This window comes from Panthera leo, chromosome B4 (assembly GCF_018350215.1).
Source record: "Panthera leo isolate Ple1 chromosome B4, P.leo_Ple1_pat1.1, whole genome shotgun sequence".
Taxonomy (NCBI): domain Eukaryota; kingdom Metazoa; phylum Chordata; class Mammalia; order Carnivora; family Felidae; genus Panthera; species Panthera leo.
In genome coordinates this window covers 17,527,998-17,549,215 of record NC_056685.1, presented here as the reverse complement: position 1 = coordinate 17,549,215, position 21,218 = coordinate 17,527,998, and the positions used below count along the sequence as shown (strand labels likewise).

Below are 21,218 nucleotides of genomic sequence, written 5' to 3'. Positions count from 1 at the left end.
GCACCTTTGAGCCGGAGCTTTGAAACTTTAAACTCCTTTCAGTCACTAGAAGGATTCAAAGCACTTAGGAAAAACTGACTTGTCCCTTGTCAACTAGCTGATTAATTTCTAGGATAATAGAGGGATTCATTTCTCAGGATGTGAGCATTTTGTTGACACCAAGGATTGGTTTAGAATAAATGCAACAGAATGTACATCTAGCGTTAGTTGGGGAGGAAAAAAAAAAATAGGAATTAGAATTAACGAGTAGTTCTACATTTTAGTTTCATTTACATAAGCTAATATTTAAAAAAAAAAACAAATGTCAGTTATCTTTTAACTATTCATCTTAGTGAGCGCACTTGGTGCCAAAGGTGAATAAATACGCTGAAACAATAAATACAAGCATATGTGGATAAATGCAGCCAGGCAAGAACAAATCATCTGTCTTTGAAAACCACAGAACAGGGGCTTAGACCTACTGAAGGGAACCAAGTGAGTAAATGTCAAATGGGAGATGAGCTTTCATTTGATATTTCCTCACTTGTGACTAATCAAGCCCAGCTGTGACGTGAACTGGGGCCCCACGGTGCACTCGCCAGGTGTCAGTCTTTGGCGGCGGAGCAGAAGGAGAACGTCAAGCTGTGAGGTTTTTCGACATATAACTGGCACTGAAGCCAGGAGATTTCGATACTGCCTGTCTTCATACTGACTGCATGCTCAGTCTTTGCTTCAAAAGGGAATACACGTAGCTCCACCTTCAAATAAAATACTATGTCTCTAAACATAGGAACCTTTAGGAAATACAACACAGATTTCTGGATGTCTAACGGATTCTATGTAATAAAGTAACAGGTCTATATGGAGAGCTGTAGGAGAAACTGACAGTCTAATGCCACTATGATTTCCTTTCATTAATACTTAGTCACTGAAAGTATTTTGCTATTACACTTGTACGGCCGTAATTCCCTGCTACTAAGTTACTACTGGGTAGTCGGAAGGATAATTTGCTTCTTTCCAGCAACAGATCAACATTTTGTGGAGGAGTAGGATGTGGAGACCTTGGAAAAGATGAAAAAGCTTTCTGAATTTGCAAAAAATAAATTGCCTCAATGACAAGTAACACTTCTTATGTCAGCCCCTGTCTAAATTATCAACTTTATTTATATCCACTCAAGGTATTAGTTGTGTAATGAGACGCATGGTAATTCTGACTTCAATCTACCTATATCAAAAATCACATATATGCAACACTCTCTACAATAATTTATATGGAAATTTCTTGATGCAGTGTTTCCTATGATGTACCGAGCATATTATGGCTTCCCTTTGGTTTATAATTAGCCCCACAATTTAATAGGCAAATAGCTTGAATTTTAAGAACTGTTGCTATTTCTAGACAAGGAAAGATGCAAACTCTTTTTCTGACTGATTTTTGAAATCTGAAAAAAAAACCCAACTCTGAGCTTCTAATTCATTTTCAAGATCAAGTACACTGGGCACGATATATCTGGAGCTAGGTTTATTAAACTGCAAACCATATACGATCATCAGATACCATAAACTTCTTGGTTAATTTAAACCAAAGAGTCAGGACGTATCTTTGACATGCCACTCTCTGCTCCCTATAGCCAAAACACCATCAGATGTCCCTCCTAAATATCTCCCCAAACATCAGTCCCTCCATCACCATCACTATCGCTGGGACGCAGGCTGCCTGCCGCCTCCTTAGTTGACTACCACAATGGCCTCCTGATAGGTCTCCTGAAACCTTTCTCCTCCAATCCACTCATCACAATGTATTTACAGTGACATGGTTTACGAGCCCAATTTTATTATGTTACCATCCTTACCAAAAACTTTCAAATGAAGAAAAACCTCCCTAATATGGACTACCGAGATCTGCAAACCTAGCCTCCCCCACATCTCTGTCCTTATGCTGCACTCTGTCTCCCCTTGACCTCTCGACTCCAGCCACACTGGCTGGCCTCCACCCGCCATGCAGTCACATATCAGGGCTTTTGCATATATGCTTCAATTGACTATTTGTCAGATCTCAGCTAAATCATCACCTCTAAAAAATTCAATACATTATAAAAATTCAGAGCATCTCCCTCTGTAATTCCTATCTAAGCTGCCATTTTGTAGTTAATTTTTAACTATTTGAACAATATATATCTCCTCAGTTAAACAGTAAGCTCCATGAGGTCTGAGACTCGGTAGTTGTGTTTCATCACTGTATCTCTGGTATGGATTTTATGAGTCTGCATAACAAATACTGGTAGCCCAATTAACTGAACAGTCATCAACTTTGGAACAATGCTTAGTGTCTTTGCTTTGATTGCCTAGAAAACAGTGACCTGATCAAGATCACCACTATCAAAATAAGGACCAAAAAAAAAACAAACAAACAAACAAACAAACACACAAGCAAAAAAAAAAAAAAACTTACCACAGTTGACCTCATCAGTGTGATCACCGCAATCATCCACCAGATCACATAACAGAAGCTTTTCTATGCAAACCTTGCTGTGTCGACACCAGAAAAAATCTGGCTCCTCGCAGCTCTCCGCAGGAAGGGGAAGAGTGCAATTTTCAAATCTGATGTCATCAATAGCCGAGACCCCATCATAAATGCCAAGACTGACTTTATCTAGTGACAAATGGAAGGGCTGAGTAAGGCGCCCAAGCTGAATAGTCGCCTGTGACCACTGGTTGCCCTGGTTATATAATACTCTCCAGAGTACTGTAGGGTCACTGGAATTTTCCACATGTAGCTGTAGCTCAGCTGCTCCCACTGACAGACCATAGTTATAAAACCTGAAAAAGAGCAAACACAAGAAATGGAAACGATTTATGGGATCGACTAAATATTTAACTTACAGACTCTCGCACCTGGTTAAAAGTCAATTCATTATTAGTTATCGTAATGGATGCCTTTATTTCTTGCAGTAACTGTGGTTGCTCATATCTGCTGAGGTGCATTCTCTGGAGTGCGGGATCCCGGGAGCCTGTCTCAAGGAGGTCAATCCAGTGTTAAATCAAAGCAGTGTTAACTCAATTATAATCCCTTGTTGGAGGGGAAGAGTCCCTTTCATCTAAAGAAAGAACACAACAAATATGGATAATATACTCCTAAGTAAAATGCTAACTGTATAAATCAAATGCAATAGCTATTTTTAAAGCCAAACCCAGGGCAAATCTGAAAGTCCAGTAAGTTCAGGAGTATGCCTGCAACCACTGGGCTGCAAGGGTAGCTGACCACAGATTTTAGTATTTTTTTTTAACGTTTATTCGTTTTTTGCGAGACAGAGAGAGACAGAGCATGAATGGGGGAGGGGCAGAGAGAGAGGGAGATACAGAATCCGAAGCAGACTCCAGGCTCTGAACTGACAGCATAGATCCTGACGCTGGTCTCGAACTCACGGACCATGAGATCACGACCTGAGCCGAAGTCAGATGCTTAAATGACTGAGCCACCCAGGCATCCAGGATTTTAATATTTACCAGAAGGAAAGTGTGCATCCAGGTCCTGCCTGGCTGAAAGTTGGGCTCTGGAGTTTAGCAACTTGTGACAAGCTTCTGCTTTTCTTCAGAATGAACATAAAATGTCCTATTGAAATACAAATACGTAAATCAGCCAACTGAGTTGAAACACCTGCCTTTTAACCCTACACTGAATTCTACACCTGACAAAAATTAAGACTATACAATTAAAAATCAGTAACAGTGATTGTGAGTCAAGTCTACTCTTATAAATACTAAACTAGTATCTACATCTAGGTGAAAATGTCCACAAAAGTTAATAATTTCAGTGAATTCATTCAAAAAGAGAACTGGACTCCCTCCCCACCACCCATAAAGGAGTCATTTCATATTGACAACGTAAGAATAATTGCCAATATTCAAATGTCATACAATTTGTCGTAGTAACGTAGAACTTTAAATGCTTCTCTTTCTCTTCTCAGACCAGACCAAGGGTGAATGGAAGTAGTAACTAAGAACCTCTCCTTGTGTCTTACCTTGAGCTGTTCTGTGAGTATGATCCCAAGGTGGAGCCTGTTGTTCAAATTCAGCTGAAATGTTACTTCTAGAGTTCCATACCCAGTCAAAATGGTCACCACTAATTGCTTCAAACCAACCACAGCTATTTGCTTCAAAGTCACATTTGGAACCTGAAGAACAAAATGGGACTCTTAGGGTGGCTTTCCAAAGTATTCACACGCTTTAGAAAGGATAGAGATAAACTGAAATCACCTTATTATACTTCTCTAAATACTTTAAAGGACACATTTGAGGAAAAAAAGGATCCTATCTGATCTAAAAAAATTAAAACGCAACAGAGTTGTTCTTTTCATACTGGAAATCGATAAAGCAGAATTACCAAGAAATTAAACTTTTTTCCAAATATTTTTTCAAGGAAACAGCATTAGTCAGCCATATTCATTATAGATTTGCCAAGGTTTGCCTAATTTATCCTGATACTCATGTTACTTCTCTGCCACTATTACATCACCTGGAAGATTTAATTGTTCCTACAGATTATTAAACACTAAAACATGAAAAGTAGCCACTTTAAAAATTTTTAGTATTTGAGAATTCCAGATTATATTTAATATAATGTTCACCAGCAATTTTGTAGAGCTGAATTATTTACCAAAGCATTGTATGCATTACGTAATTTGTGCAGGGCAGAAGAATTTGACCCGCTTTTCAGGTGAATATGTAAGAAACAGTTAATTTCCACAAAGCCATAAGAAAAAAAGAAAGAGAAGGACTGGGAAGTCATAATAATAGTGTCAAATTATGGCTGATATTTAGCAGATACCTTATGTCATAGACTCTGAACCAAGTGCTTTATATAGATCAAACTTTCACAATAGCCCAGAGGAAAGTGTTATTGTTGTAGTTGTTTTAAAGAAGAAAAAAAGAAAGTTCAGGAGATTTATTAACTTAACCAAGGTCCTATAATTATGAAGATGTAAGATGGTCTGAAATCCAGGTATTTTCACTCCAAATCTAATATTCTTTCTGCAACTATTGACAATAACTGTTAATTGTTGTGAGACTGGAAAAAAAGATAAACCCAAAAGGCACAACCTGGGTTTGTTCAGTGTGGACATTCAGATATTACTATATATCCCAATGCAAAATGAGATCTGATGATTTTGCACTGGAATCCTTGGCCATTAGTTATTTTTATCCAAGGAAAGAATACTAAACTGCATAGATGTGCCTTTATAAAAAGACTTAGGAAGAAAGCAGGAAGCTTAGGGAATAAAAGTATAAAGTAAATCACTCAATGAGATTATAAAATTCAAACTCACAAGGGAATTTTAACCTAGTGAAAAAATCATTTTCAATTTTGAAAATGCTATACCGACACAGAGAGGAAGGTGAGGTGAATTGTAACATTATAAACACAAAATATTATAAAATGATTTACAAATACTATAAACCAATATTATTTCTTAAGTTTCTGTAAAATATCTGATTTCAAAAATATACCTGCTTTCTGTCAGGTTTCCTGACCCAAAATGTGACCAAAAGTCAATGAGAATGTATAAAAATAAATACCTTTAAAAATACTTTTTTAAATATTGCATCAACTTTAATAAGCAAGGAATAACTCCATTTCATTATATTAGGAACCAGAAAAATCAACAAATTACTGCTATATTTAGAATGAGGATCTCCCAAGTCAAGTTTAGAAATTTATGGTGAAACAAAATTAAATGCTGCTTAAGAGCAAAAAAAGAATCATGATAATTATGAGAAGTTAGGGATAAATGTTAAGAATATTGAAGACTTTGAATTTTTAAAAGCCATCTCTGTTTGCAAATGCATAATAAATAAATAACCCATAAATATACATAGATTCCCGTGGTTTCAAAATATGTTGCCATTTCATTGTTCAGTATTCAAATGTTGCCATTTCAATCCCTGGGAAAGCAATGCTTTTGATTCCTATTTCAGACAATCCAAAAAATAAATAAATAAATAAATAAATAAATAAATAAATAAATAAATAAAGGATCCAGGAGTTCTTGTTATGCAAATATAGAAAGGAAACAAGTTATTGCTGCTGTATAATAGCTATTGCACATAGCTTCCTGGAAAGGGAGCCTTGTTGACTCCTATCCAGAGAAATACTGATGTAGAAATAAATGAATGTTCTAGTGAGAGTAAAATTTTAGAAACCATTATAGCAATTTGCCAGTTCTCTTAGATAAGGTCCATCAAAGATGACAACTTTTAACAGATTATGTTGTTTAAATTCAAATATGCCTGTTTAATATATTTTGTTCCTAAATATTTAGATTTCTACACACATTTTAAAATCTCACCTCAGTTAATCAGAGAATGTAATAATCAGCTGAAATTGATCTGGTTAGCTGTTAACCAAATATAGATTTATTAGGACAGCTTTGAAAATTATATATGTCTTATTTTTAATGTTTATTTATATTTGAAAGAGAGAACGCAAGTAGGGGAGGGGCAGAGAGAGAAGGGGAAGAGGACCTGAAGCAAACTTCCCGCTGAAAGCGGCAAGCAAGGTGGGGCTTGAACTCATGAACCTCAACATCACGACCTGAGCCAAAGCTGGACGCTCAACCAACAGCACCAGCCAGGTGCCCACATACGTCTTTTTCTGTCTTAGAAATATAATATCCTGGATACGTCTTAAGTACTGAGGTTCAAGGATTGTTCACTTTTTTTGGAACATCATTATCGACTTTCTCAATTATCCTCATCATCAGAAACAACATAATTTGCACGAACATTTGCAGTTACCACTACCTCAGGGTTTACTGTGTACCGACTTTGTGCTAGGGGCTGGTACGTTCATAAGTGGATACCTGTTGACATAAAGTTTCTAAAAATTAGTTGTCTGTTTCTATGGCTGTGGGTAAAAAAAGCTAGTGACTCTAAAGCAGATTGAAATTATTTTGAGTAAAACTATCTTTGTTGCCTCTATTAGTTATTTAAATATAATTACAGTAGCTGCCCCTGAGGAAAGGGTACTAGAGGATATTTGGTGACTGACAAACAGGTCCATCATCCTACACTGTCACTGTCGTGTCGAGAGCTTTTCACTGAGACAGAAGAAGATAAATTTATATAGGAGCTAAGGAACCTGCAGAGGGGAAAAAAATACAGAATCAGTCTGTCTCATATCAGAATCACTGTTGAACTTCTTTGATGGTTTGGGATAATGCCTAAAAGCAGTCATGTGTAAGAAATAAACATGAAAGGTACAAAGCGTCTGAGCTGATAATTTGGGTCTCACACAAAGACTTAAAAATTTATACGAGAGTCCTCCTTGATACTTACCCAAAGGAGCTGAAAACTTATGTCCACACAAAACTTTCACATGGATATTTACAGCAGCTTTATTTCTAATTGCTAAAAGCTGAAAGCAACAGAAATGTCCAGCGACAGAAATGTCCCTCAATAGGTGAATAGATAAATAAACTGTCATACATCTGGACAGTGGAATATTATTCAGCACTAAAAAATGAGCTAGTGGGGTGCCTGGGTGGGTCAATCTGTTAAGTGTCAAACTTCAGCTCAGGTCATGATCTCATGGTTCATGGGTTCAATCCCTGCATGGGGCTCTGTGCTGATAGCTCAGAGCCTGGATGGAGCCTGCTTCAGATTCTGTGTCTCCCTCTCTCTCAGCCCCTCCCTCCCCTGCTTGTGCTTTGTCTGTCTGTCTCTCTCTCTTTCTCTCTCTCTCAAAAAGAAATAAACATTTAAAAAATTATTTAAAAAAATAAAAATGAGCTATCAAGCCATGAAAAGACACGAAGGAATCTTAAATGCATATTTCTAAGTGAAAGAAACCAATCTGAAAAGGCTCTATACCGTAGGCTTTCAGCTATATGACATTCTGAGGGACACCTGGGTGGCTCAGTTAGTTGAGTGTCCAACTCTTGATTTTGGCTCAGGTCATGATCTCATGTTTCGTGAAATTGAGCCCCTTGTGGGGCTCTGTGCTGACAGTGTAGAGCCTGCTTAGGATTCTCTCTCTCCTTCTCTCTCTTGCCCCCCCCCAATAAATAAATCAACTATATTACATTTTTCAAAAGGCCAACTGTGAAGACAGTAAAAAGAACAGTGGTTGCCAGAAGTTGGAGGTGGGGGGAGGGCTAACTAGGCGGAGCACAGAGTATTTTTATGGCAGTGAAAATATTCTGTATGATACCATGCTGACAAATGGATTTTACTCTCTATTCTTCCAAACCCACAGAATGTACAACAGCTAGTGTGGACCCTAATATAAATTACGGGCTTCGAGTAATTATGATGCAGCAGTGTAGGTTCCTCACTTGTAACAAATACCCCACTCTGGGAGGAAAGGCTGATAGTCAGAGAAGCTGTACACATAATGGGGCGGGGGGTGGTGGTGGGAGGTATACATGAAAACTCTGTACTTTTTCTGTGACTCTAAAACTGCTCTGAAAAAAAAGTATTAATAATTACCTAATAAGTTAATGTAAGTACTACAAAGAAAATCAAAACAAAAATTTATAGGAAAAAATATGTTCTGATACATCATGTACTTGAACCCCAAACTCCCTCTGTTTTTAGCACATCAGCAAAAAAATTCTCAGATTTTAGGGGAAAAATGGAAAGTGGCTAAACATGTAAGTGGTTAATTATAAAAATTAAACCTGAAGCCCAGCTGAAGGCCAAACTGTGGTTTGCAGAGAGATCTAAACCAGTAAAGACATAACTGCAGTGTGGGGGACATCCATTTACTACAAATGTCACATCTTACCTAACTCTCATGAAATACAGAAGATATTATTTTCCCCATTTTAGAGATGAGAAATATAAGGTTGAAAGGGGAATAACATATAATTTCTCAGTGCTCATTATTACGGACAAAATTCCAACCCAGACCTAATGTCAAAGCCTGTGCTTTTAAAAAAGTATGCTGCTTCTTGTAGTTAAAAAAGAGTGATAATAATGATAGCTAACAAATTTAGAACTGTTACAGGCCATGCCCTGTGCTATGTGTTTTCATGCAACATCATATAAAATCTAAACATGTATAATCACAGGACACACTCTGGAAGTAGACTTTAAACTATATAATACTAAAGGCATACCTTGTTTTATTATGCCTCACAAATATTGCATTTTTTTAACAAACTGAAGCCTTGTGGCCTACAGTGATTAAGTCCATTGAATCCATTTTTCCAACAGCATTTGCTCACTTCATATCTCTATGTCATATTCTAGTAATTCTCACAGTATTTCAAACTCATCAATTATATTTGTTACCATGATCTGGAATCAGTTATCTTTGATGTTCCTATTTTAATTGTTTTGGAGCACCATCAGCTATGCCCATACAAGATGGTAAACTTAATAAATGCGTCTGTGCTGGCTGCTTCACCGACCGGCCATTCTCCCATCTCTCTCCTTCTCTTTTGGCCTCCCTATTGCCTGAGACACAAAATACTGACATGAGGCCAATTACTAACTCTACAATGGCCTCTAAGTGGTCAAGCAAAAGGAAGAGCCACACGTCTCTTACTTGAGGTCAGAAGTTAGAAACGATTAAATTTAGTGAGGAAGATGTCAAAAGCTGAGATAGGCAAAAAATTTTGGCCTTTTGAGACAAACAGTTAACGAAGCTGTGGATGCAAAGGAGAAGTTCTTGAAGGAAATTAAAAGTGCTGCCAGTGAACACACAAATGGTAAAAAAAGCGAAGCAGCTTTATTGCTGATGTGGAGAAAGTTGGAGTGGTCTGGAGAGAAGATCAAACCAGCCACAGCATTCCCTGAAGCCAAAGCCTCATCCAGAGCAAGGTCCTAACTCTCTCCAATTCTATGAAGGCTGAGAGAGGTGAGGAAGATGCAGATGAGGTTAAAGCTAGCAGAGGTTGGTTCATGAGGTTGAAGGAAAGAAGCCATTTACATCATATAAAAGTTCAAGGTGAAGCGAAAGGTGCTGATGTAGAAACTGCAGCAGGTTATCCAGAAGATGTAGCTAAGATAATCAATGAAGCGAGCTACACGAAACAGGGGACTTTCTGGGATGCCTGGTGGCTCAGCTGGCTAAGCTTCCAACTCTTAATTTTGGCTCAGGTCATGGGCACAGGATTCATGAGGTCGAGCCACATGTAGGGCTCTGTGCTGACAACACACAGCCTGCTTGGCTCTCTCTTCCTCTCTCTCTGCCTCTCCCCACACTCGCCCTCACTCTCTCAAAATAAATAAACTTTAAAAAAATAAATAGTGTATTTTCAATGTAGATGAAACAGCTTTATAGTAGAAGAAGATGCTTATGGACTTTCATAGCTAGAAAGGAGAAGTCAATGCCTGGCTTTAAAGCTTCAAACAACAGGCCGACTCTCTAGTCAGGGGCTAATGTACATGGAAGGCAATGCTCAGTTACCATTCTGAAAATCCTAGGACCCTTAAGAACTCTGCTAAATCTACTCTGCCTGTGCTCTAGAAATGAAACTACAAAGCCTAGATGACCATGCAACTATTTACAACATGGTTTCCTGAATATTTTAAGCCCACTGTTGAACCTACTGCTCAAAAATAAAAGATTCCATTCAAAATATGGCTACTCCGTGACAACGCCTCCACTCATCCCAGGGCTCTGATGGACACATACAATGAGATGAATGTTGTTTTCATGCCTGCTATTACAACACCCATTCTGCAGCCTGCAGATCAAGTAGTCATTTCAACTTTCAAGGCTTATTATTTAAGAAATACATTTCATAAATCTCTAGCTGCCATATATAATGATTCCTGTGATGGATCTGGGCAAAATAAATTGAAAGCCTTCTAGAAAGCACTGACCATGCTAGATGCCATTAAGAACATTTGTGATTCATGAGAAGAGACCAAAATATCAACATGAACAGGGGTTTGAAAGAAGTTGATTCCAGTCCTCATGGATGGCTTTGAGGGGTTCAAGACTTAAGTGTAGGAAGTGACCACAGATGGGCGGAAACAGCAGGACAGCTAGAATTAGACATGGAGCCTGAAGATGGGACTGAAGTGCTGCAATCTCTGATGAAACTTTAATGGATGAGCAGTTGCTTCTTATGGATGAGCGAAGAAAATGGTTTCTTGACACATAACTTACTCCTACTCATGGAGAATCTGCTGTGAAGATTGCTGAAATGACAACGAAGGATTTCAACTACTGCACAAACTTAGTTGATAAAGCAGCAGCAGGGTTTGAGAGGACTGATTCCAATTTTGAAAGAGGTTCTACTGGGGGTAAAATGCTATCAAACAGCATCAACATGCTACGGAGAAACTGTTCGTGAAAGGAAGAGCCAATTAATGCAGCAAATTTCACTGTTGTCTTGTTTTAACAAATTGTCATAGCCACTCTAACCTTCACCTACTACCACATGATCAATCACCGTCAACACAGAGGTAAGACCTTCCACCAGCAGAAAGACTCCTTGAAAGCTCAGATGGTAGCAATTTTTTTAGCAATAAAGCATTTTTTTAATTAAGGTATGTACATTGTTATTTTAGACATAATGCTACTGCACACTTAACGGACTACAATAAAGTATAAACATAACTTTTATATGTGCTGGAAAACCAAAGCATTAATTTGATTTGCTTTATTGTGCTACTTGTTTCACAGCAGTGGCCTGGAACTGCACCCACAACATCTCTGAGGCATGTCTGTAATAACTGTAAGTCCAATAGATTAACTCTCCTTGTTTAGGTCTTTTTTTTTTTTTTTTTTTTTTTTTTTTTTGTCTCTCTAGATTACATGACCCTCCTGAAAGTTGCATGAAGGAGGACAAAAGTTAATTGAGTATTCCAGTACACTGGCTTAAGTTCATTGAGGTTGTACTTTATTCGATTAAGCTGAGGTTATTATAAACTTCAAAGGCATTCATACTGTATATACTATTTTAGAACATGTTCTCTACTAATAGTATTTCTTTGAGTTTCAGGCTTTTCATGCATTCAAATGGTTATACGTTCAGAGTCATGATGTTAAAATAATTGAACTACAGATGTCATCAATAGTTAATATTCATCAGTTATTTAAAACATAAAATAGTAAGGAAATATTTACAAAATTGCCATGAAATAAAAAAGATGTCTATATAAATAAACAGAAGTAATGAAATAGTTTAAAGGAGAACCAATGCATAAATAACAATAACATTTGGCATTCAAAATACTGAACTTGAAATGAAAATGATTAATAACATTACCCTACATATGGTTTTAAGGGTCTCCTGTCATTTGACCAACAGAGACACTCTTGGGACACAATTCACAATGGGTCTCTTATGTTTCTGCATGTCTTACAAACTGTCATTAACTGCCCCTTTGTTCCAGGCCATCTTTTCAAGGATATTTAAATAGCAAACAGTTATGAAAAACAGAGGTAGTGACTCTGTCTATAACAGAGAGCAAATTATCTTGTATGATATAATAAGGAAAATGTCTTCCCCTAAAACAAAGGTCAGACACATTTGCTTGAATCACAATATAAAAGATTTGGGTTCTATAAACTCAGGCTTTCTTAGCTGTGATGCAAAACCCAGTTCATCCACCTGGGCCCCTCTGTGTTGCTCCTGGGACTCAGGGAGCAAGAGGAACCAAGGCAAACAGGATGTTTATGCTGTGTTATACCATAAGTAGTACTACACCCTTTGTCTCTGACCCAGGAGTCTCACCCATTCTGCCAGCATCCATGAAACTATGGCAGGCTAGCTTGTAAGAAGGGTAAATGTCAGACCTTTCACATTTCTCAACACACATCAAATTATATATTAAATTATATATATATACACACATGCATAAGTATTTTATATATATATATGTATATATATATATATAATACATAAGTATTTTGTGTGTGTGTGTGTGTGTGTGTATGTTACCTTTACCTTTCATGAAAGAGGAAAAATGATTCAGAGGGAGAAACCAGTAGTCCAGATGTGGAAAAAAGAACCCAGATCTTGCAACCAAATCAAGGAACTGCAGCTAAAATTTTCCCAGGTAAAATTTCAAAACTGCTTTGAGCCAGTGCCTTGTTTACCTTCCATTCTCTCCTTCTCTTTTTTGAAGTAAAATGTAAGGTGTTGTCCTGATGCCTGTCTTATGACTGCATGTTAAGAATGTTGGATGCAGATCACTTACATCCTTAATTTCACAGCTCAACAGATGGAAGGTATGATGCCAAGAAGCCGTACCACATCTAAACCCGAGTAGATACTTAAGTGATGATTTCTAGACCTCTGAACTCACTACATTTAATTGAGCATTTAGACCTTTTCACTATGGCTCTAATGGGGTGAGATCCTTGGAAATCGTGGGAGATGGTGAACAGATTTTGCATATGAGAGAAATCACAGCGACCAGAGATTAAACTATAGTAAAGAAGAACTATAATATAGCCATCATGGTCTCAAACCCCTGCTGCTATAAGTTTATTAGGTTATGTTACACGGCTAAGGAGTTTTGCCAACATAACTAAGGTTACTAATCAGTTGACCTTACGATATGTGAAGATATCTGTGTAAGCCAACCTGATCAATACATCCTTTAGGAGAGCATTTGTCTCTAAATGATCACAGAATTCAGAGAGGTTGGACGTGTAAGTGTCTGCCATTGCAGGTTGAAAGATGAATGGGGGCATTAACAACATTAATGTCATTTCAAAGCTTTCATCTCTTGCTAACATGTTTTTCTGGAAGGAAACTGATGCCCCAAATACCAGCAGCAAAAACAGTGCCTTCTAAAATGGTTGTGGGCAGGTATTTGATCAACTGAAAAAAAGTCATGACCAAAACTTAAAGTTAGCTTTTGCTTTGAAACTAAAAACTAAACACAAGAATATTCTCATTATAATAGAAACTCAAAGTGGTCTTTTGAGCAAGAATTTAAATTTTAATTTCTAAGTTTTTCTGGAAACATGCTACATGCATAATCTAGCACACTATCATAATAAATAAGTCCCCAAATAGTACACATGATTATTAGGTTTTAAACATTAGCAATAAGAGATCATATCCTCACTAAATCCCCACATAAAAAAGACTGAGTAGTTTGAAAAAGTAAAGAAATCAAAAAACTAAAACAGTAGTGGACGGGGAATGAGAAGGAAAGGATGCCACATCAGTAATCTTAAAGCTGAGTTCATGTAGTCTTTTAGGAAAGCAGTGAACTGAGGCAGGAAAAAAATGTAGAATTAGGTGGATCAGTCAAGGAGAGGCACAAGTCTAGAAGGGGGCTCCTTATGTCCTGACCACTACCCACATGTCTTGTTGGGCACGAAAGCCATTGCAACCCTCTTAAAACCACAGAGTTCATCCATTCTGTTACTCTTCTAAGAAGAGTTTCTGTCTACAACCGTAATAGGTTTCTGATTCACATGTTCTTCTCCTCTCAGTTCCCAAATCTACTCTTCTCTACTTGGTTCCTAACTAGTAAGTCCTCTGTGTCACATGAGACAATGTGTATACCAAATGTGTACAATTTTTATTTCACTTATACTTCTCCTATATATCTCCCTGATGACACAGACTCCCTATTACTTCATGATAATTCTAATCTAGTCGAGGGAATTAAATAAGGACTCAAACAATGTGTGATGAACAGTAAAGCAAATAAAAGAACTGTATGTTCATGAGCCACATGACAGTCACTTATAGTTTCTTATCTCTTTTGTAGCCACTCCAATTCCAGTGCTTGGTGGCTACCCAGAAATGCGAGCACATAAACTCTGACAGCATCACAATTACTTACTGGATATCAAGTACATTCTAGGCCTTAAAATAGGGACTGGAGATAAAACAAACTATAAACTTCTGTATCCCCTACTGGCTTACATTCTGGTAGATCACAGCATTGTTCCCATTTAGTGCTTCCCAACTTGATTCTTCACCTCTGTAACAAAATCTTGGTCATCACTTCTGCCCTATCGAGTACATCTAGTAAGTCAATAACAACCCATCCCACATTACCAGAGCACTAACACTCTTCTAAAAAGTTTAACTATAGTAATGACTATTATTAAAATGTACTCATTAATGAAATTTCACAATCGAAATGTAAATATGGTAACCCTTAGGGATGATGAGCCTGAGTTAAGTTACATTTATTTCTAAATATATATTTATAGCACATGCATATGCACACACACACTCACATGCACACATATAACCCAAAGAAAATAAATGCAGGTTCTTGCTAAGCCTAAAAATTCGAGAGGTAGTGACATCACCAAGATGGTGACATAGGCCATTCCTGACTTCACTCTTCCTCACAAAAACAACAACTAACTACTCATAAAGAAGAGAAAATCCCAGAACACGGGGATGACACATCCCCTGCACCACAGAGATAAGACAGACTACACTCAACGGTTAAGAGAAGAGACTACACACTGACGGCTTTGCCCCTCTCCCAGACAAGATCAATAACCCATGGAGAAGTCTTCCCAGAGCCTCCATTCCTCCAATGGGAAAAAAGGACACAGGGGGCCAATCACCCCCTTGCGTTGTGGATCACTTCCTGACAGCCCCTACTCTAGCCTTGCCTCATTAGAATCGCAGGGGAAACCGTGGGGTTCTCCCACAGGAATCTGACAGTGACAGTGAAGGCAGGGTAGCTTGCAACAACCAGCATACAGATCTTGGCAGATGTAGTTTCTGACTACAGCACCCCAAATAAAGTAGTAATCTAAGTAGTAACCCCAACCAGTAGCTTTGATCATCATCACCAGAAACAAGTCGGGGACATACTCTGACCAGAGAACTCACTGAAGGGCAGATCTGCCTGATTTGGGTACTCACACAAGGAGTGTTGCTGACCGTAGATCCTGGCTTGTCCGTGCCCAAGCGAGGAGTCATATCCCCCCCTCCTCTGCCATCAGGGACAGTGTCTCCTGGCTCCATCTGGCCAGTGTGCCTGGCAAGAACACATGGAAGCTGTACAGATCCACGATGCTCCAACCAAGAGGGAGGTGGATGGAGCTGATAGCTCCCAGAGCAAAGCCAGTACAGCGTATGAAGAATTCCCCTACTACAGCACACAGCCAAGGTTGAGGGTTCTTCGTGGCCCATGGTTTCAAAAGGAAAGCTTGTTTCTAGAAAATGTGAGCGAAGCCAGGAGTGGCTCCTCCCAATCCTACCCAAGCAAGTGATCTGAAACATAGCCATACCCACTGTGGCTCCCAGGCCCCACCTGACCAGAAGGGCTGGCAAGACACCTGAAAGCTATGTAACCAACAATGCTTAAACCAATAAGCAGAAAGGCAGAGTCAAGAGCAAAGCAGGGCAAAGCCAGCACCAGGTGTAAAGGGGTGGCCTGCTATACCTAGGCAGGGGGATTAATTCAAAGCCAATATTGAGGGTAGTTCCTGACCCCTGCTGACTGAAAAGACTGAGAAAAGCAGAGAAGCCTGGAGCAGCCCTCCACTCTCCCATCCAGAAAAGGGAATTGAGACAGCCCCACCACTGTAGATAGTGTCTTCCAGCCCCAGCTGATCAGAAGGGCTGGTGAAAATACCTGGAACCATAGAAAGCCAGCAATGCTACAGCTAAGAGACAGACAGGCAGAGCCAATAGTCAGCAGAGCAAAGACAATGACTCTACTTGGCCAGGGAACTTGGGGCATAGCTTAGCTCAAGTTAAGACAACAAGCAAAGAGCTTTACTGCCTTTAGAGGTGCTTTTCCCAATGCTCCTGGGCAGAGAAACAAATTCATAGGCCCAAATCATTGCTCATATAGCTTTCAGCCTGTGTGACTGGGGAACCTAACCAGAGCACATGGGGAACTGCCACATAGTCCATCCAAAATCCCTGCTTCCAGATGCACTTTAAAAGAGAGAACAGCCTATGACTTTCTCCATTTCCAGAGAAAACTGTTGGCCTTACATGATCAAGAAATTCAGTGTGCACTCTTGCATTGATTCAGGCCCACCCCCCAAATGAGCTATACAGATCCTGTATCCTGTCCTACTATCCTGCTCATGAAGGGAAATTAACTCACAGCTCTATCTACTACTAAATATAGTACCCATTACAGACCATCTAATCAGCCTGACCAGAAAATCCAGACAACTGGTGAGACCACCCAAAGACTCACTTGTCTAGAAAACCAAGTCAGTAGTCCTATCTAACTGTTCTCAGACGGTAGCACAACTCCTTCCCCACAGCCAACCTTAGAGCTCAGACAGTTGCCTTGTCAAAAAATAGACCATAATAGCATTCCACACCTGCCCAAAGTCACAGACCTAGAAATCCAAACAGAGCTGACTACTGAAGATCTGTGTCTGCCAAAGCAAATCTGTAAAATCTGGAAGAGAAGCCCAATTATTCAAATGTGTAGATACCAACGGAAGAAATCAACAAAAAAACCATCACAGGAAACATATAAAGTTCCAAAAACTGACTCAAAGAAAATAGAGATCTATGAATTATCAGAAAAGATTTCTCATAATTATCTTAAGTTTAGATAACCATAAGAGTACATAGGCAATTAAATGAAGTTAGGAAAACAATGCATAAACAAAACAGTAAGTTTGACAAAAAATACAGAAATCAATAGAAATCCTAGAGCTGAAAAAATAATTAAGCTGACGTATTCAACAGAAAGTTTCAAAAATACAATGCAGAAGAAAGAATTAGTGACCTAAAGAATAAGACATAGGAAATTATCCAGTCAGAGAAACAACAACAATAACAAAAAGATAACAAAGACTAAAGTAAGCCTATGGGACTCACAGACTCAATGGGAATTCCAGAAGAAAAGAATGATACAGGGATGGAAAGTAAATTTAAAGCAATAGTGACTGAAAATTTCCCAAGCCTGGGAAAGAAAACGGACATCCAGATCCACGATTCCCAAAGTACCAGAAATACACTGAACCTGAGGAGGGCTACACCAAGACACATTATAATTAAATTGCCAAAGCCAAGGAAAGAATTTTAAAAGCAGTAAGAAAAAAAAAAGAGAGAGAAAAGATACATATATGGGAACCTCCATAAGACGATAAGCAGATTTCTCAAGAGAGACTTTTAAGGCCAGGATAGAATGGGATGCCATATTCAAAATATTGAAGAATATAACCAAGAATTCTATACCCAGCAAAACTATCCTTTATAAATGAAGAAGAAATACTTTCTCAAACAAAAGATGAGGGAGTTCATTACCACTGGACCTGCCTTATAAGAAAGACTAAGATAATTATTTGAGTGAAAGTAAAATAACATAAACTTCATAAAAATATAAAAAGAAAGCATAAAACTCACTCACTGGTAATGGTAAATACAGAGTCAAAGTTAGATTCTGTAAGATGGTGATGATAGTGCATAATTCACTTACAACTCTCATGTAAAAGTTAAAATAAATGTAGTAAAAATACCATAACTACCATAATTGTTATTAGTTACACATATAAAAAATATGTGAATTGTATCAGAAATTACATAAATATGAGGGAGAAAAGAACAGAAGTGATAATTTAAGGATTTTTATGAAGGAAAGTTGTTATAAGCTTAAAATAGGGTTTATAATTTTATGATGTTTTATGTAAGCCTCATGAAAACCACAGAAAAAACCCTGAACCAAATACACAGATAAACATGACAAAGAAGACAAAGCATACTATTATCAAAAGACATTAAAACACAAAAGCAAACAGGGATATACAAAGCATGGAACAATGCATCTATAAAACAACCCAAAAACAATTTTTGGAATGGAAAAAGTCAACAGATATAAAAATTGTAGATATTTACGGACCCAACATCAAAGCATCGTAATAAATAAAGCAAAAACAGAGGTAAAAGGAGAAAAAAACATCAATACAATAACAGTTGAAGACTTTAATACCCCACTCTCAACAATGGATAGATCATCCAGAGAATGAATAAGTTAATAGATTTGCGCAACACTAGAGACTGAATGTACCCAATAGGCCTATACATAACATTCTATGCAACAACAGCAGAATTCACTCAAGTGTGCGTGGAACATTTCTAGCATGAACTATATGTTAGGCCATAAAACAGATCCTTGCAAATTCAATGTGACTGAAATCATACCAAATACCTCCTCTGACCATGATGGTATGAAAGAAATCAAAAATAAGGAAAACTAGAAAATTCATGAATACACAGAAATTAAATACACATTCCTGAACAACCAATGAATCAAAGAAGAAATTAAAGGGGAAATAATAGTACTTTGAGTCAAATGAAAATGGAAACATAAAAGAAATTAAAGGATGGAGCAAAAGCAGTTCTAAGAGGAAAGTTCATAATATTAAGAAGAAAGATCCCACATAAATAACCTAACTCTATCCTTAAGAAATTAGAAAAAGAGAGAGAATAGGGAAGATGGTGGCGTAGGAGGACTCTGGGCTCACCGCGCGTCCTGCTGATCACTTAGATTCCACCTACACCTGCCTAAAGAACCCAGAAAACCGCCAGAGGATTAGCAGAAGGGAGTCTCCGGAGTCAAGCGCAGACGAGAGGCCCACGGAAGAGGGGAGGAAGGGCGGCGAGGCGGTGCGCGCTCCACGGACTGGCGGGAGGGAGCCGGGGCGGAGGGGCGGCTCGCCGGCCAAGCAGGGCCCCCGAGTCTGGCTGGCAAAAGCGGAGGGGCCGGACGGACTGTGTTCCGACAGCAAGCGCGACTTAGCGTCTGGGAGGTCATAAGTTAACAGCTCTGCTCGGAAAGCGGGAAGGCTGGAGGACAAAGGGAGGGAGAGCTGCTGAGCCCCCGGACGGCAGAGCTCAGCTTGGCGGGGAACAAAGGCGCTCGCCAGCGCCATCTCCCCCGCCCATCCCCCAGCCAAAATCCCAAAGGGAACCAGTTCCTGCCAGGGAACTTGCTCGCTCCGCGCAAACACCCAACTCTGTGCTTCTGCGGAGCCAAACCTCCGGCAGCGGATCTGACTCCCTCCCGCTGCCACAGGGCCCCTCCTGAAGTGGATCACCTAAGGAGAAGCGAGCTAAGCCTGCCCCTCCCGCCCCCGTGCACCTCGCCTACCCACCCCAGCTAATACGCCAGATCCCCAGCAACACAAGCCTGGCAGTGTGCAAGTAGCCCAGACGGGCCACGCCACCCCACAGTGAATCCCGCCCCTAGGAGAGGGGAAGAGAAGGCACACACCAGTCTGACTGTGGCCCCAGCAGTGGGCTGGGGGCAGACATCAGGGCCGACTGCGGCCCCGCCCACCAACTCCAGTTAGACACCACAGCACAGGGGAAGTGCCCTGCAGGCCAGCACCACTCCAGGGACTATCCAAAATGACCAAACGGAAGAATTCCCCTCAGAAGAATCTCCAGGAAATAACAACAGCTAACGAACTGATCAAAAAGGATTTAAATAATATAACAGAAAGTGAATTTAGAATAATAGTCATAAAATTAATCGCTGGGCTTGAAAACAGTATAGAGGACAGCAGAGAATCTCTTGCTACAGAGATCAAGGGACTAAGGAACAGTCACGAGGAGCTGAAAAACGCTTTAAACGAAATGCAAAACAAAATGGAAACCACGATGGCTTGGATTGAAGAGGCAGAGGAGAGAATAGGTGAACTAGAAGATAAAGTTATGGAAAAAGAGGAAGCTGAGAAAAAGAGAGATAAAAAAATCCAGGAGTATGAGGGGAAAATTAGAGAACTGATACACTAAAAAGAAATAATATACACATAATTGGTATCCCAGAGGAGGAAGAGAGAGGGAAAGGTGCTGAAGGGGTACTTGAAGAAATTATAGCTGAGAACTTCCCTCAACTGGGGAAGGAAAAAGGCATTGAAATCCAAGAGGCACAGAGAACTCCCTTCAGACGTAACTTGAATCGATCTTCTGCACGACGTATCATAGTGAAACTGGCAAAATACAAGGATAAAGAGAAAATTCTGAAAGCGGCAAGGGGTAAACGTGCCCTAACATATAAAGGGAGACCTATAAGACTCGTGACTGATCTCTCTTTTGAAACTTGGCAGGCCAGAAAGGATTGGCACGATATCTTTAGTGTGCTGAACAGGAAAAATATGCAGCCAAGAATCCTTTATCCGGCAAGTCTGTCATTTAGAATAGAAGGAGAGATAAAGGTCTTCCCAAACAAACAAAAACTGAAGATATTTGTCACCACTAAACCAGCCCTACAAGAGATCCTAAGGGGGATCCTGTGAGACAAAGTACCAGAGACATCACTACAAGCATAAAACCTACAGACATCACAATGATTCTAAACCCGTA

The 21,218-nt window shown here is 39.2% G+C and overlaps 1 protein-coding gene across 1 annotated transcript in view; it reads right to left on the bottom strand.

Annotated features, from left to right (window-relative positions):
• MALRD1 (MAM and LDL receptor class A domain containing 1) overlaps positions 1–21,218 on the bottom strand; it is a 774,784-nt gene that overhangs the window by 604,226 nt on the left and 149,340 nt on the right. The window contains exons 15-17 of the mRNA XM_042948257.1: positions 4,002–4,154; positions 3,487–3,592; positions 2,432–2,799 (exon numbers count right to left, since the gene is read on the bottom strand). Coding sequence (XP_042804191.1) covers positions 2,432–2,799; positions 3,487–3,592; positions 4,002–4,154 — 627 coding nt within the window. The remainder of the gene's footprint in view (positions 1–2,431; positions 2,800–3,486; positions 3,593–4,001; positions 4,155–21,218) is intronic.